The following is an 18,578-nucleotide window of genomic DNA, read 5'->3' on the forward strand; positions in this document are numbered from 1 at the left end:
CTGCAACATTTGAAACAAGTTGCAGTAACAAACCAACATCATTAAGTGTGGAAAAATCCTTTCCTTTTCAGTCAGCATGTATTCTCAATGGGCCAAAAACACCCGTTGAACAGAAAAGTGTGAATGGGAGATTAAATTAATTAATGAACTGCATTAGACAAAAATCCACCTCACTGCATTTAGGGTGAATGCATCTAGAATGTACAGTATGTGATCAGAGATGACAAAGCAGCACAGGCAAACTGAGATAACATGGCAGATTTCTTGTTTATATGCTTGGAATTTGTAGTGTTCTTAATTGATAAGCTCGGCTCTGCAGTAAACATCTTTGAAGAGCTTTAATGTGTGCACAATAATGGCCCCATAATTGTGTTGCACATTTTCCAAGTTTTAATTGACATAAAAGTGAGTCCATTGTATTTAAGACACTACACTGATTTCTTTCTATGGCATGTCCTGCTCCAAGTACATTTCTCAGAATACAGTATAGAATAAAAGTTTTGTAGCTTTAAAATTAACAAGTGTGTGAAATCTGTAAGTAAAATAAGCAGCAGCAATAATTTTTGGGATTTTGTCAAGAGTAGCTAGTTTTAAGTAATAAATACATTCCAAGTTGTGGTATTTACTATTCTCCTAGTATATTGTTTTACTTGTCTATTCCCTTGTTTTAGGTTACATATCCTTAAGACTTTCCTGTCAGCCTCACACCAGAAGAGTCTCCTAACTCCAGTCCAGGTTCCAGTCACCCTTCACAGATAAGCAGTGCAATGTGATAAGGAAACTCATCCTGCTGTCATCTGCATGGCAACCTCAAGATTCTCCTGGGGAGTATGTCAGGATGTTTACAGACTTCATGAAACTCTAGGAGAACAGCTGTGCTCTTATCTTCTGTTACCTTGAAGAAAGTGAAAGAAGGAGAGAGGTTATTGCAAGTGGCACAGAACTGACCAATATTAGCTGTGAGAGGCTCACCTTTCCTTTACTTCATCTAAATATAGCCTGGAACTCGCCTGGTCAAAATTTGCATAGCAAACTGAAAACATAGCAGATACAGTTTTGTAAGAGCTTCATTGAATTAACAGCTCTAAATAAAAGTCTGAAATAAGCAACAATACTGTTGAAATTTTTGAAGAGTTGTCATTTTAATGGTGAAGAACAGACTAACTGCTAGCTAGCTTCGTATTTAATTCTTAAAACAACTCACTTTTCAGTGTAGGGATACTATAAGTTAACTATATGCGAAGTCCAGCATAAGAGGAGACCTATCTGGAGTTTTAAAGATTCTTATTGTCCATTTTTCCCTTGTGACTTGTACTTCCCAAATATATAAATAGGAAAAATGTTCTTTGTGGACTCCAACCTCACTAACTCTTAAATAAGGAACAGCAGTAATTTAAATTATCAGATGCATGTTTAACATCTGAATCTTCAGATAGAAATGGACATTTTTTATTTTCAAAAGAAAAAAAGAAAAAGAAAAGCAGCAAGAGATGTTTCCTTCCAGCCACCCACACTCCAGAATGGAAATGAAAGAATCAGAAATGAGTACATTTCATTGAATTTCAAATTCAAATAGTGTTGAAGCAGATAAGACATAGGATGATAGTGAGATATTACTGTTAAATCAGATTAACACAGAATATTCCCCCTACACCTGTGGTCACCAACCAGTCGATCGCGAGAGGCCTCGACCAGTCAATTGTGAGGCATTCTGGGCTCCCCATTTCCTCCCACCCCCAAGAAGCCCCACTACCTACCTTGAGCAACAATGGAGCTAGTGGCAGTTTCCCATGGGGTGGACAGAAGTCCTAAAGCAGCGCATCACTTCCAGGGATTCCGGAAATGCGCTAGCTGTTTCCTTGCCCCAGCTCCCTGACGTTCTGGGGACTTACTGGGTAAGTCCCCAGAGGCACGCGCTGGGACCTCCCTTCTCTGCGGGGAGGTGGGGGGGGGGGGGAGGGGGAAGAGTCAGGTCCGGAGGGGGCACGCAACAGAGGCTTCCCTGCTTTGCGTGGGAGGGGGAGGACATGAGGGGGCACATGCACGGGCTTCCCTGCTAGGCGTGAGGGGGGGAAGTCAGTCCCGGTGCAGGCGCATGACAGGGCTTCCTTCCTCCACAGGGGCGGGGGGCGGCCCCAGAGAGCGTGCGCAATAGAGGCTTCCCTCCGAGGCTGGTGTAGGTGACTCCCTGCCCCTGAACCCTGTTCCCTCTCCCCTGCCCCCAAACCTCGTCCCCTGCCGCAGAACCTTGTCTTTGCCCTCCTGCCCCCGTTTCCTCTCACCTGCCCCCAGCCACAGAACTCTGTCCCCCCTGCTGCAGAAACCTGCCCCCCCTCTGCAGAAACCAGTCCCCACTGTCCCCCTGCCCCCTACTGCAAAAACCTATTCCCTTGCCCCCGCTGCAGAAACCTGCCCCCACTGCAGAAACTTGTCGCCCCCCGGCACCCTGTCCTCCTGCTGCAGAAACCTGTCCTCCTGGCACCCTGTTTCCTCTCCCCTGCCCTCAGCCACAGAACTCTGTCCCCACTGGCACCCTGTCCCCTGCTGCAGAAACCTGTCCTCTGCCCTCCCGGCACCCTGTTCCCTCTCCCCTTCCCCCAGCCGCAGAACCCTGCCCCCACTGGCACCCTGTTCCCTGCCCCAGCACCCACTAGCACCATTCCCCAGTACCATGTCCCCTGCTCCCAAATGATTTTTCTGTGGGTCAGTGACCCCTGACTCAAGACAGGTTCCCTGCCCTTCTCATAAATAAAGACAATGCAGAAACTTTTTGTGTTTGACATAATATTTTGTTTAAAAATGAAGTCTGGCCAACAAACCCCCAATTGGGGCCAAGCCCCGATCTGGCAGCAACCACTCCTGCACTCCTCCTTTCCCCAGACCCTGGATCTGAGTCTATCATACACTGGAACCCCCTGCCCTGAGCCCCTCACATACCCCAATCCAGAATCCTGCACCCTCACATCCACAAGCCAGTGGCTTCCTTAGTACCCCAACACTGCCCAGCCTGGAGCCCTCTCCCCGAGCCAGTGTCCCCATCTCCACCTCCTCCTGCATTCAGATTTCCTCCCAGAGCTTAAACCTCTCACCCCTTCCCACACCCAAATCCCTCATTCCCACCCCAGAGCCTACACATCCTGTTTCAACCCAGCGAGGGTACGGCTAGACTGCAGGAGTTTTACAGGATTCTGGAGATATCCCAGAAACACTCTTCTGCATCCAGGGATGTGTTTGTTCTTCCTCTTTTTTTAGAGGAAGAGCAAACGTGCTCTTTCGGTCACCCCTATATTCTTCTTTCCATGAGGAATAAGGGGGCTTCCAAAAGAATAGGTTTTTTCCTGACATGTGGTCCAGTCTAGACAGGCCAAATGTTGGAAAAACCTTTTCCTAAAGAAGAATTGAAAAAAAAAAAAGCAGCAGTATAAGGACTGGGGATAGCAAGTGATGGAGAGAAGGAGAATAGAGAGGCTTCAAGGAAGGGGCAGGGCAGTAGATCTTGGCTTGGTCTGTCATTTAAAAAGTGATCTTGAGTGTAGAAAGGTTGGAGACCACTGTCCTACACCATTCTTGCAGGCTACCAGCAAGAATCATTAACACACCAGATAGGTAGCTATAAATACTTTCCTCTGCTTAGAGGAGTGGCTTGGACTATCACAACTATTAGAGCTTGTGATATGTACCCATTTTATTGGCCTTCGAAAGTCAGACTAAGTCCCAGAAGCTTGGATTACCTGGTTAGCTCAAAGACTAAATTATGAATGCAAGTGAGTAATCGAGTAGTCAACTACCTGATAAGCCTAAGCTTACTGGGTAGTCAAGGCGACTCCTTGTTTTCCCTCCTGCTTGCTACCTCTCTATCAGAGACAGCGGGGCCGAGTGGGGGGGGAAGAGGGACAAGGAGGGGAAAACAGGAGCCAGTGCTGGGAGGAGCCAGCGTAAAAGCCAGTTTCCTGTCAGTACCACCTCCACGATGCTGCCCCTATTAGAGGCAGCAGCTGCCCCTATTAGAGGCAGCAGCTGCCCCTATTAGAGGCAGCAGCTGCCCCTATTAGAGGCAGCAGCTGCCCCTATTAGAGGCAGCAGCTGCCCCTATTAGAGGCAGCAGCTGCCCCTATTAGAGGCAGCAGCTGCCCCTATTAGAGGCAGCAGCTGCCCCTCTCCTCCCCCGGAAGACACAGCCTGCTGGACCCAGTGCAAGCCCGGCTCAGGCTGGTCCAGGACTGCTGTAGCTCTGCATTTTAAATGCAGTAAGAGCCGCCCGGCTTCTACTACATTTAAACTACAGAGCCGCAGCGGGGGTAGCTCCTGGACTGGCACGAGCTGGGATAGATCACCTTCACTACACCGACTATTGGTGTAGTCAATACAAATTCTATCAACTACACAGTTATCTACCTCTTAACTTCCTTTGACTAAACGTAGATGAAGTGTTCCAGTACAAGAGAGAAGCTGTCAATATAATGAGCTTCTAGAGCGGTTACTGTGCATCGCTCCAAAGCCTAGAATGTTTGTGGAGTCAGTGCGAAGTGATGGAAACAGCTACAAATATGACTGAGAGCTCTTTTTGCTCAAAATATCGCCAGGTTCAATCACCAGTATTCACAGTCTGCTACTGTCCAATTTGTTAAGTTCTTAGCCATTTTGACTTTACAAAGTTACACATCTGAGAGCAAGGCATGTATGTGTGTCAAGCCAAGAATTCTAGACCATGAGAGGTAACATTCAATCATCTTACTCAGATCATTTCTATGCACTAGTTTGACTGGTTGAATGGAAAAGATTGAACGGATAGATTATTTGGCCCAAGTACTGCACCTATGCAACACTTTCAGCTACTCATATGTAATACAGTCACAATATTTAAAATGCTGCATTCCTCCCCCTCTGATATGAACAGCATGTGCTAAGATTATTAGGCAGAAGATAGGATTGTGGAACCTGTTATCTGGCCTGCAGTAGTCCTGGGCAGAAGGCCATATCAGTAGGAGGGTTTTATTTGTTTAATGGAAGAGGCAATATCTAACAAGGCTAAGATTTTACCTGGAAGTCCTTGCAACTTTGCCTGCCATTCTGTTAGTAACGCTGCTATGCAAGCTGTACTGAAATTGTGCTGCAATACCTCAGCAGGATCAGTGAGTGGCCTTAAAAACTTACATAGCTATTTAAACACACACCCTTTAAGACTGGAGTAAAACTGGTTAAGAATAGAGACGGATCAGAGCAAGTCAGGACATCCTGTTGACAAAGGGTGGGTGAAAACATCTGAGGTCATCCACAAGTTTTTTAAACATTTTCCTCTAGAGAAAACAGGTCACCACACATGAACTTCAAAGTACTAGTACTAAAATCATGATCAGTCCTAGCTCAAATAAAATTATACTATCAGTAGAATTCCACGTTTACCTTTCTGATGGCTAATGGGAACCAATGCAATATCATAGCTTAGGTGGAAGATTTTTTTAAAAAGCCTTAGAGTTGATGTCCAAAAGTTGGATCATGAAAAGAAAAATCCATTATATAATGTTTTAATTGGCTTAAACAATTATTACATTTCCATGCACTGCTAAAAATGCATCAAAGCCTCCTGTTAGCATGAGAAGCTAAAAGTGAAACTGACCTGCCTATCCTTGCTGTCCAAGGTGACTGAAAACCCCCCACAAAAAACAACAAAAAAACCCCAAACTAAAAAAAAAAATCCCCCAACCACCCAAAAACAAGACAAAAAAAATCCACCCCACCATATTCTGTAAACATGATAAAAAGCTAAACTTTCAAAGTTGTGAATTATTAAAATACTGTTAGTGATAAGAATTTTGTTTAAGTCACTTTGACATCGCTATCAAACACCAATGCTAAAGCACCTTCTTTTTCAAGAAAGTCTGTAGTCAGAAATTTAAGGTGCATTTTCAAAACTTAGCTACTTCACAGAATAGCCTCAAGGAATACACAAACCTACTGAAAATTACTATGAAAAGCACACTGGGGCCTAGAAGATGTGCACAATTTGAAACAAAATACAATAGGTGGAATTCTGAAAAGTAACACTTGGGAAAATCCCATCCAACATAGGAAGCATAGATACTTGGCTACTGGATACAGGCAGCCTTTATGTTTGCCTTAAAGAAATAAACGCAAGTTTATTCAGACTGGATATTCCCACACTAAGTTCATAAATAAAATAAACTTAATTATTTTGTGGTATAGGAGGATGTATTAAGCACACAGACTGAATTTCTGGGTTGAATTTTGGAAGAATTACTAACAAAACCCTCAAAAAAACCAGATAGTTGCGTTAGAGCAGTGGTCCCCAACGCGGTGCCCGTGGGCACCATGGTGCCCGTCGGGCCATTTCTGTGCGCTCGCCGAGTGATCGGGGCTGGCCCCGCCCCGGGTGCATGGCACAGGGGCGGCGCCAGCCTCGGGCGCGCAGCACATGGACAGCCCCGCACCCCGGCGCACAGAGCATGGGCTGTGCTGGCCTCGGGAGCACGGTTTATGGGCGTCCCCCCGCCCCTGGGCACGCGGCACAGAAGCAACGCTGGCCCCAGGCGCACGGGTGCTGCCGGCTCCTGGGCGAGTGGCACAGGAATGGCGCCAGCCCCGGGCATGAAGTGCATAGGCTGTTCCACCCCGGGCGTGCAGCACAGGAGTGGCGCCGGCCCTGGGAGTGCGTTGCATGGGTGGCGCCGGCACCGGGCATGTGGTGTATGGGTGGCCCTGTCCCCGGGCCTGTGCGCGGCACCGCCCCCCAGGCACGTGTGCGGCCCCGCCCCCAGGTGCTCAGCACATGAGTGGCCCCACCCCCGGCAGTCCCAAAAGTTTGAGGACCACTGTGTTAGAGGATTTAATCCTGTTGGAGGTTTGTTGTATATGTCCACTTGATGTAACATGCATTGAGGTTTAAATATGTCACTTTTTTCTTCTGCCTAGTCCTGCTTTGCATCTGGGTGATGTTATGTCACTCTGTTAAAGCTGCTTAAAACATTCCTCCCCATGGAAAAAAGTCAAACACAGTAGTTGGGTCAGTGTCATGTTCTCAGAATTCTTTGGCATTTAAATATACTATATTATTTTGATACCTTCAGAAGCGCCACCAATCCTCACTCTAATTCTATTTCATAAAGAAATATCAGATACCACATAGCTGAATGAAATCCAAAAGTTAAAACTAACACTAATATTTCAAGGCCAAGCTTATTATTGAAATGACAAGTTGACACTTAAAATCACCAAAGATAACTTATTAATATCTGATTTTCAGAGGACTGATAGTTCACTACTTTCTAAAGAGAGTGGGGACAGCTAAAAATCACTGGGACCAAAAATATTGGCCAAAAAGTTATGGTCACTCTTTTCTTCTTTACTAATCAGACACACATTAAAACAGGCCTAGGCAAAAATACAGCCCGTGGGCAGAATACAGTCCATGGATGCTACAAGGAGTCCTAGGCAGGCTCCCTAATTGCCTTGCCCCACTCGCACGCCATTCAGAAACACAACTATGGGGTGTTTTTTCTTTAAAGAAGAAGGGTGGAAAGCTTTAGGAGCTGCTCCTGCTCCCAGCACAATCCTACTGGCCGATTTCTGGTGAGAAACTGGCCAATGGGAGCTGCCTGTTTCAATAATAGGCAGCCACGAAGAACAAGGGGTTCCAGAGCACACGGCTGCAGTCTGTGCCACGATAGGGCCACGATAAGGTGGGTGCATAATTGGCTGGATAACCGTAGTCAGAGAGTTGTTGTTAACGGTTCTAAATCCTGCTGGAAAGGGATAACAAGTGGAGTTCCTCAAGGGTCTGTTTTGGGACCTGTACTATTCAATATCTTCATCAATGATGTAGATATTGGGATAGAGAGTACTCTTATTAAGTTTGCAGATGATACCAAACTGGGTGGGGTTGCAACTTCTTTGGAGGATAGGGACATAATTCAAAATGACCTTAGCAAGTTAGAGAAATGGTCAGAGGTAAACAGGATGAGGTTTAATAAGGAGAAATGCAGAGTGCTCCACTTAGGAAGGAACAATCAGTTCCATACATACAAGATGGGAAGCGACTGTCTAGGAAGGAGCATGGCGGAAAGGGATCTAGGGGTCATAGTGGACCACAAGTTGAATATGAGTCAACAGTGTGATGCTGTTGCAAAAAAAGCAAATATGATTCTAGGTTGTATCAACAGGTGTGTTGTAAGCAAAACTCGTGAAGTCATTCTGCCGCTCTATTCTGCACTAGTTAGGCCTCAGCTGGAGTACTGTGTCCAGTTCTGGGCGCCACATTTCAAGAAAGATGTGGAGAAATTGGAAAGGGTACAGAGAAGAGCGACAAGAATGATTAAAGGTTTAGAGAACATGACCTATGAAGCCAGGCTTCATGAACTGGGCTTGTTTAGTTTGGAAAAAAGAAGATTAAGGGGGGACATGATAGCGGTTTTCAAATATCTAAAAGGGTGTCACAAGGAGGAAGGCGAAAATTTGTTCCTCTTGGTTTCTGAGGACAGGACAAGGAGTAATGGGCTTAAAGTGCAGCAGGGGAGGTTTAGATTGGACATTAGGAAAAAATTCCTAACTGTCAGGGTGGTCAAATATTGGAATAAATTGCCAAGGGAGGTGGTGGAATCTCCCCCTCTGGAGATATTTAAGAACAGGTTAGATAGACATCTGTCAGGGATGGTGTAGACGGAGCTTGGTCCTGCCTTGAGGGCGGGGGGCTGGACTCGATGACCTCTCGAGGTCCCTTCCAGTCCTATTATTCTATGATTCTATGATTCTATGTGTGGGGCTGGAGCAAGCAGGGAGGCTGATTCAAGAACGGCTGGCTGCTGGCTAGTAAGTCTCCTGGCTGCATCCTCCTTCTGGTACCCCAGCTCCTTCCTTTCCCAATCCTGTACCCTCCATTCTATATACCCAAATCCTCTGGGCTAAGCCAGCCCTGGCTATGTCTTGAAAGTTAATAATAGGTCCCTGAGCCCCTTTGGATATCACATAGAATGATTCAATCTCTGTCATTGGTTACTCTTCCTAATCCTAGGTTCTCTATCCTCCGCAACAGCAAAAGCGATAGCATGCCCTAGATTACTAATGTTGTGCTCACAAGTGCTGTGATTTAAGATCTCTAATTAAAAATGTGCGTTTATGTAAGCAACAACAGTTACATAGAAACAAGTGGTTATAACACAAAACAATCATAAAAACCACACAAATCTGAGCCTACACCATAACAGTTGACTCACATTTAATAAAGTAGGTTCTCTTTCCCACCCCAAGTTCAGCATGTTACAGAGCTGGCTGGCTTCACAGGAACAAGGATACAGTTTTTCATAGATCTCCACTCCTCAAGATGTCGTCTCAGTGAAAGGATGCTAAGGATCTTTCTTCTACTTCCCTGGTACTGAATGGGACTTTTGTCTTTATGTTTACTCTGTCTGTGACTATTAGTGGGGGTTCTTTAACCTCCATGTTGTTTTGACTGTTGCAGTTTTCTATTTTCAGTTGGTGATCTTGGAGAAAGATTAGACAAATGATCCTTGCATGGTATCGCTGACTAACCAAGATGAGGAGGAGGGCAAAGCAGAGAAGGAGAAGGATGGGCAGAGTATGTTTTTAGGTGAGAGATTACATGTGGGAATATATGGAGGTGGAGTATAGTAAAAGAATCCTAGTTCTTCCTCAGGTATTGAACCCAGACTCACTACTGGAAGCAATTGCATAAGTATTGCTAGCAGCGATATATTAATGAGCAGAGTGCCATTGAGACAGAAAAATCCCCCCTCCCCCCCAGAGGTAGATTCTTCATTCAGGCAGGTTGGCATGAGAGAAAGAGAGAACACTCACCACTTCCTTTTTCACTGTTCTTGGCCACGCTAATATATGAAAGCCCTGGAATCATGCTGCCCCTTGTGGGATGGCAATGGAGAAAGCAAATGGAGCCGTTAAAAATAGCTAAGATAATCACAAGACCAGTTGCCTAAAGATGATGGGAAAGAAGAGGGTCCTGGGAACAAGGCATTCTCCCACCCCCATCTATTTAGGTGGCTTCTCTCTTCACACTCTGCCATCATCTGGCAACATTGCTTTGTCTGCACCAGGGAAATATTACACAAAAAGTTTCTTACTTTTTCCAATGCTGGTTCAACTCTAAAGGCTTTAGCCCCAATACTGGCAGCCTATGGGCTACCTTCAGCATTACAAATGCCAATAAAGCCCATTTCCAGCATAATAGGAAGATGTGGTACGTGGGGAGGAGGGACAGCACCCACCAAGATCAATTTATATATGAGCATCCACTGTAGCCAACAGTGCTGGAGCTGAATGGGCATTGGCAGCAATGGAAATTTTATATTTTCACTCATGCGGACAGGGCTTGTGCCTGTGAAGGCCCAAACTCAATATTCTCTAGCCACATCATTGCTCCATTATGGGCTGAAAAGTGAGGGAGTCGTCCTTTCAGAGGGATTTTCTGATGTTTGTAAGTGGTGCAGTTACCGACATTCTGCTTGTAGTCACAGAAGCATAGGGTTGGAAGAGACCTCAGGAGGTCATCGAGTCCACCCCCCTGCCCAAAGCAGGGCCAATGTCAATCCTTATAGATCATGGAGTATTTCCCCTCACACTAAAGCCTACAGAATTTCATCTATCTGCCTCCACTTTTTTCTAGGAAGGCAGTTGTTACAGTACATCATGGACAGCACAGATCAAAAGGATTAATCTCTTTGGGCCCAAAGAAAGCAGTTTCCTAGAGAGATTCTTGATCTGTACCATGTCTGGCTGGAGCCTCAAAGACTTACTTGTTTTAAAGAAAGTGCAAAGTATGAACTGAGACTATTTTAATCCCCATGATTTATTCTGAAACCTCAGGGCTCAAATCTTACAATTCTCCTTCTCCTGGAAAAGAACAGGCTGAAGAGGCTTCCTGGACTAACACCACTACAGATATGCTGGAGTGCACACTCATCACTGGGACCAGTTAGACAAATTTCCAAGTGGTTTCTTCTCTCCTGCACTTGCTCTTACATCTTCCTCATTCCAAGCAACATGAATACTAGATGGAATCACTTGTTTGGTTGGAAGTTAATGGGAGTTTTGAAGGCTATGTTTTGAGCCTTCTCCTTTGCCCCCAGTAGTTTACTTCAGAGGGATATTTTCCATCCATCATCCAGTTCGTGAACAGTTACTCTCACACAGCCTTGCCAAATCCATTTGCTCCAGAGGGAGGGAGGGAGGGAGGGAGGGAGGGAGAAAGAAAGAGAGAAAGAGAGAAAGAATATTCAAGGCTTGCTTTTTCCTACAGCTTTGAGGTGAAGTGAAACCACCAACCTCTGCCTGCAAATCCCAGATGAAATCAAGAGTATCCAGTTCAGGGAAGAGATCAAAAGAGAGTCTCAAGATCTCCTTGAAGGTGGATCAGGTATCATTCTCTTCCTTCCCCTTCCATCAGCAACAAGATTTCCTAAACTCTCAGCTTCTCAAGTAGAAATACACTGGGGGTGAAGAGTAGGACAAACTCTGTCAAAAGGGGGGAAAAAATGAAGGGGGGAATGGAGGTAGGATCGTTCAATTTTGATTAATGAGGTAATCAAGTAGTCGATGGAAGTTCCATTGACTACTCGATTAGTTGATGGGGGGGAATGCTCACGATCCCTCTGCGCCTCTGCCTTTGAAATGTACAAGAGCTACCCTTGGTACATTTCAAAAGGAGAGGCGCAGCAGTGCAGACCCCGCACCAGTAGGGACTGCATCAGTCCCCACTAGCATCATTTCCCCCACTGCACCTCTGCCTCCCCTGTTCCCTCCCACAGAGACGGTGCTGGGGGGGGGGGGACCGGCTTTTAAGCTGGCTCCCCCCCAGCACCTGCTCTCCCCCTTGGTGCCTCTGATACAGAGGCAGCAAGGGGCAGGGAGGACGTGACTAATTGAGTAGTGACTCAACTATCTGATAAGCATAGGCTTATCTGGTAGTCAACTAGTTGACTGGTCGCTTACATTCCTAAATGGGGGAGGGAGAAGAGGCATGCAGCAAGAGCAAATAATCTAAGAGCCATTGTTGGAAGTGCCCAGAGAAAGAGTTAAACCAACATAAGTATCATGAATTCACTTTTTTTGTCATAGCAACCTTCCTTAACATTAAGAACAGATTTTTGGAACTGGCTTCAAATCCCAGTGCAGCAATACACAGTTCACCAGGAAGTACAGGCAGACATGTCTTCATTAGCATTAACAGTCATCACCCCCAATAGGTATTTATTAAATCAAGTCATTTAATTCCTTTTTTTGGGGGGGAGGGGAGGTTTACTTTGCTTTTTACTGCAAATAGTAACCCAGGTTTCTCAGATCCCCCCAGTTTGTACCCCAGCGCCTCCTAAGTTTTTGGGCCTAAATCATGACACCTCTCAGTAAACTGGCCAGGAATCTAGATGTAACAAGTTAGCTTACTCAGGAGTCAAACCAGTCCCATCACTACATTTCATTCCCCTCCACCAGGAAGTTTGCATAAGACAGACACTCTCAGAAGATTAGACAGTATTTAACACAGTCCAACATGCACTAAGGAAACCGTTAAACCACTTGGAAGTGTCCATTCCTTCAGAATATTAATCAGTTCTTGAAGTTCAGTAAAAAGACATTGCTCCCTCCTTCTGGAAAAACACGAGTAACCAGTGACCAGACAGTTACTAGACTGATTCAAGGCAGCTGATAGCTCTGAGCCTTTCCAGCACAGATACTAAGCAGCCAGAGAATTTATTATCCTTTTGCCCTAGTACAGATGACTCATGTTCATTTACATAGGGAATACAAATCATACCCAAGGAACTGCATGGGGGGGGGGAGGGGGGGAAGAGGAGATGTCAGTATCTTGCCACATTTGTCATCTAAATCCAGAACTAGAAGAGTTTTCCTTTCCCACAAGCCTACTTGTCACAGGGTAGCACTGGCCCTTTAAATAGGGAGGAGGCCAGTGCACTTGTGACCATCAGCTGACATCCAGTTGGGGTATAAGGCAGCACCTGGGCCATGTGCGCAGGAACTATGCAAGTTAAGCCTAAGAATCAGCTAAAAAAGAGCCTGTTCCCTGGGAGTAGGGGAACAGCCCAGGAGGCCTAGGTGGTGAAGAAGAAGATTCTGAAGCAAGAGCAAGTTCCCTGGGGAGCACCCCTGAAAAGGTCCATGCAAAAGGGCTGGGTGCCAGGAAAGCGAGGAAGGATGTGAGCCCTTCAAAGCCCAGGGCAGGCAAATATTACATTCTTGCTTTGTTTGAGCTTTTGAACACTAATAGGAGACTCCAGCAGGAAGTTGGAGAGCTCTCAAGTTTGACAGGAACAATTGAGGGTAAGGAAGAGTCTGAAATCACAGAAGGTGGCACAGCCAGATCCTTTTAAGTTGTGGTATTGAGCTTTACTTTATTTGAGGCGTCCACCTTAGTAACAATCCACTGCATATTCCACTCTTTTGGAAAGCTATTCTTGAGGAGTTCTGAGGAAGACAGGGATGCCTGCTGGGCCATCCCATCCCAGGATGGGACACACTCAGATGGTAGCCTAAACATGACTATTCAGAACTATATCCCAATGGCCTGAGGAGTCACAATCACCAGAGAAGCATGAGCAGATTACTGCTGCCAGCTATGCTCTTTGCAGACATGGAAAAGCAATTTCCACTGCTGAAAAGGCTAGTTTTGTTTCATCTTGGGAAGGCATGAATTCTCCATAAATGAATAGCTGAAGCTCCACACTGACTCACCCAGAAAAGAGTCTTACAGCCTGAGTGCGAGAAAGATATTTCAAACACCAAGTATGAGAATACACAATAGAGATCCAAATTACTAGCTTATGCAACAATATTTTCAGTAGCTTCTCTTAGGAAAAGCTCAGATACACACAATCACAGTTAAAAGAGAAAGGTGCAAAATGAAGGCACATGTAGAAGGTCGAACTATAAATGGTACTTTCTAACCTACTTTAGTTCATTTTTTTTAAACACAAACCCAAACAGGCACCTGATCAAGTCCCTCTGGTTTTCGGGATTGATGTAGGCAGGCATTGTCTTTCACCAATATTAGTAATCCTGTCACAATGTCAGTTACGGGCACTAGTGTGGAAAACACAAAGAAAGGGATTAAGAGACTTGCACGCAGCCACTGCCCAATGAAACAAAAATCTTTAAATCATTCTGTTCTGATTCATGCCAGATTAAAAAACAATTAAAAAAATTTCATTGATGTTAACAAAACATTAATAAAAAAAAGAGGACTACCACCAATATACCACATAAGTGAGTGTGAAAATTATCTATGCATAACTTCAGCCCTTCACAAACAAGTCCCATGTGACAGCAACTGTAGTACAACTAATATTTCTATTTTTACTATCACATGTCCAAGTCTCTTCTCTCCTTCCCCAACAAGTCTCAAGCAATGTATCCACGAAGTTGGTTCTGGACTTTAAAGAGACATTCAAGCTATTTATATTGTTTACTTGTGCAGCATTTACTTTGAGGTGTGACTTGGCAACAACTGTTTTTAGTGAAACATTTAAGCAGACTCCTGGAGAGTACAAGGTATAAAAATAAGCCTTTGACCCTGACTGCAGGGCATCCTAAAGATAATGTGCCTTCCTTTCAGAATGGCCTCATCTCCTATTCATAAAGGCCACTTGACACTCAAGTCCCATCTCAGAACAGTTCTGTCCCTGAAATAATCCTGTTCACTTCACTAGCTGCAATCACTGTACATGTAAAAAGAGAAACCCAATTAAATATATGGTGCCTACACTTTGACTGTAATGCAGGTGTCTGACTAAAGGAAAGCCTCAAGAAGTTTGACTTGCGCAGTTTACAACTGCCAAACTTCGTCAACTAAGTTTGTAAATTCCTTGAACTGCAGCCACAAACTGATCAAGAATTTTACTGAGTAAGGGTTCTTGTGATTTGGAGAACAGATAGATTTGCCCTCCTGCCTTGGTGCGACGTGCAACTGCCATTCAGGTCCTATATCTGAACTCAAACAGGAGAGCATTTTGGTCCTGGGGGATTGATCACATTCTTAAGCATGGAGCTCATCTGCTGGCTCAGCTTACAAACTGCACTGGCCAACTGTACAGTTAATTCCTACTCAGCGCTGATTGGCTTGCTCAGAGAGCCATCATGTCTGACAGCTTCTTCAGCAGATCTCATCAGCACCTTCATTCAGGCTGAGCTAGCGAAAGTTCCCAAGATACATTTTCCCTGCACAGCTAGCTGGCCTTTAGCTGAGGAACTTTGCTGGCGAGGCTTTACTAGCTCTGTTTTCTGGAACTTTGCAAGCACACCAGCTCTAAATGTTGCTGTAGTCTGCTTAGTCTGGAGTTAAAACAGATTGCAGCATGGCCTAGGAGCATCACTATAAAACTGAAAGGCTTAATCTCCTTCAGCAGCTGAACTTGTAAATTCTTGTAAGTATAGATCGCTCCAGTTTGCTAATAGGGCCCCCCCCCCGAGCACTTAGAGCAGTGATGGGCAACTTAGGCTAGTGAGTGGGCCGCATGAGAGGCCCTCTCTCTCAGTGGGTCATAAGTCTGCCATAACCAAGAGGGCCTCGCAGGATAGAATAGTTCTGCTCACTGTGCTTGCATATGTAGAATTTGTGGGGTGTACTGAATGAACTGAAGCAGCACTGATGTGATGCAGAGGGAATGCACTGCTCTCACTATCAATGTTGTGTGCAATCAGTACACACCTCACTTCATGTGCCCTTGCTGAACGCTGGCAACCCCAGGTGTGAGCAACAGTAAACAAATGTCTTGCAGCCCACACACAGAACCCCTGCATGCAGCTCATAGATTGCCCACCACCTATTTGGAGTGTGCAGCCCTCTTAAATATTCTACAGCTGGGGCCCACAGCTATTCCATACTATGAACCACAAACTGGGAGGCCCATAGACAAGACCATCTCAAAATCTGCAATCAGAGGCCGTGTCCTGTCCATCTGCAACGCTTCTTTCAGCTGGAAAGATGAGAGCCAGCAAGCACTCTGCAGCTAACCAGCTCTGGAGACCACAATCTGGAAGCCCACAGCTCCTGGGCAGCCCTGCAATCTCAGACATGTATAATGTATTTTAAGGCCTTCCCCTGCCTCAAATTTAGCTCCATACATATGCTGACTTAACTGTTTGCATATGAAGTTTGAGGTTTCAGATCAGCTGTGAGAGTTGGTCAGAGACTAAGCATAGAAAGTTATGGCCTAGAAAGTGAATGTTTCAGAAAGTCATTTCACATGAAAACAGCGTTGTTACAATGTTAATGACATACTGCCACCACCACTTCTAGTCACAAAGCAGTGCTGAATGTGTCTCAGTCACAGGATGGATGGCCCCAATAAATGAAATAGCACCTGTTCTGGGACTGCAGCAGCACTTGAAGTAGTGTGAGCTAAATACAACCAGGCAGGCTGGACCCAGCACGTGCGCATTTCTATGTGGCCCACTCAGTTGATTAATAGAGTGAAACAGCAATGTGGGCTCAGCTGCCCCTTCTCTCACCTTGCTTGTCCTGCAGCTAAGTTGCTTCCAGGACCCTCTGCTAGCCATGGGAGGGTAGGGGGGGTGCAGAGGAGAGGGAAGTGCTGAAGTCAGGGTGTGACTGTCCCATAATTCATCTTTGCAGAGTATGGGTCAGGGAGAGGGACACACACAGGAGAGTTGCTCCAGTCTGAAGTACTGAAAGTGACTGAGCCGAGTGCCAGTGTTAAGAGGCAGTGCACTGTTTCTAAGGTTTCTCTAGCAGCTAGTGCTCTCACACTTTCCCCTCCCCCCCCCCAAATACCCACTCTCTGCAGAGCAGAGGAGGGGGAAGACAAGGAGCAGAACAGCTTTCCCAGTTGTAAAAAAGAGACAGCACATGGCAACCCACAGAAACTTACCCAACAGCAGCCAGCACACACACTGTGCCATTGCTCTCCCAGTCTTTGTGCCACTGTCTCACGTGCACAGAGTGTCTCATGCACACTCACTCTCTAGTCCCAACCCTGCCCTTTCCGCCCAAGGCCTTTTACAGCCCTGGAGCTGGCCCCTGACCACTTCCAAAATTCATGGATCCTCCCCCGCAAAAATCATTACCCCTCCCTAACCTGGAAGCTGTCTGTTATCTGCTGCTCTGCAGTCAGGAGCTGTGCTCCCATAAGCACTGACCCCACCTCATTTAAAATCATGAGCCGTCAGTGATGGGGATGTAGGAAAAGGTCAGATTTCTCTCCTTTAGAGATTGCTGTGCTGCCATTGGGAGCGTTTCTCACAGCTTGAGCAGACAGACAGGCTACTTTTGCTTGAGCTAGCAGGCTGAAAGACAGCACATTAGCCGGGATGGCACAGGCGACAGATCAAACAAACTGCCCGTGGACACACCGAGAGGACCTGCGTCGATTTGTAATCAGGTGGTGAGGTCTGAGATACCACCTGTGCCACTCCCAACAGCTGCACCAGTTTTAATGTGCTAGTGAACATCTGTGAATTGGGAAACATACTCCAGCTGAAGTGTAAATATATCTTCTGAGAGGATAGGCAAGCCCTAAAAATTCAATGTCCTCCTGAATACATGGAGGATACAGAAAAGAAGCAGCTCCCCTTAAAAGGAGTGGGGGCATGGGAAGGACAATATACGTACTTCATTTTTGCAGCTTCTAATCTTAGGGAGACACAACAAGTCAGAAGCCTTTTCCAGGAAAGAAGCTGAGGACAGGGAATGGCAGGAAGGCAGGGATGTGAATGGTTAACAGGTGATGCTTATCAGTTCCAGTTAACTGGTGGGGACAGAGCAGTCTCCCACCTGCTGTGGGTAGGGGGCTACTCTGGTCATCCAGAGTAACCTCTGTCCATGGGGGCCCAGGTACCCCAGCAAGCTGGGAGGAATGCTCCCCAACCCACGTCCCCTTTAAATCAGTTAAGCAAAGTTTAGTCAGTTAACCCATTAAACAAGATTTTACGTCCCTACACGTAGGGATTCAAATAAGCATCCGAATGTTTGGAAGTTAAACCAAATATAATAAATTCACGTTCTAATATTAAGGCAGTCACACTACCTGAAATTCATTATCTTTCTTTCTTGCTGCTAGAATTACAATGAGAAAAATCTATGCACCACAAGACTAAGAAATACAGGAGCTTTTTATTGTGGTGATAAAGGTGATTACTGTTCAGGAAATCAATATTCCATGAATTTGCTTGATGTGTAAAATCTGAGTTGAGAAAAATGCTACATGCATTTGTAAAATTAAGTTACATGAAACATGTTTCTATCTAGGTAGATATAGACTGCACCACTCTCCCTCCTCCCTCGATAATATATCTTCAGTGGTTTTGTTTCTGATGTTAAAGGAAGCCAGTTTTGCTGAAGACTCATTTCTCCATTAATATCAACTATCAGTGGCTCTTAAATGCTGTCAACACTAGTGAGGAACTCCTACAAGAGGGCTGGGGGAGAATGTGGAATGATTTTTATAAGCCAAGTCAATAAATATAACTTGGTTACATCCTTTGAACCAGATCTGTTTTTGCTCAAGTAATCTAAAAGTGGCAGAACCAAGAATTGCTGTAAGCTTGCTTATAAGTAAACTATG

General features: G+C 45.4%; 1 protein-coding gene across 2 annotated transcripts in view; it reads right to left on the reverse strand.

Moving 5' to 3' along the window:
* Window positions 1-323: 323 nt before the first annotated feature.
* Window positions 324-18,578, reverse strand: part of PWWP2B (PWWP domain containing 2B) — a 46,465-nt gene continuing 28,210 nt past the window's right edge. For both annotated transcript variants that reach the window (XM_006136627.4, XM_006136626.4), the window contains exon 3: window positions 324-895. In XM_006136627.4, coding sequence (XP_006136689.1) covers window positions 882-895 — 14 coding nt within the window. In that variant the 3' untranslated portion in view covers window positions 324-881. The remainder of the gene's footprint in view (window positions 896-18,578) is intronic.

The sequence above is a fragment of the Pelodiscus sinensis genome, chromosome 8 (assembly GCF_049634645.1).
Source record: "Pelodiscus sinensis isolate JC-2024 chromosome 8, ASM4963464v1, whole genome shotgun sequence".
Lineage (NCBI taxonomy): Eukaryota > Metazoa > Chordata > Testudines > Trionychidae > Pelodiscus > Pelodiscus sinensis.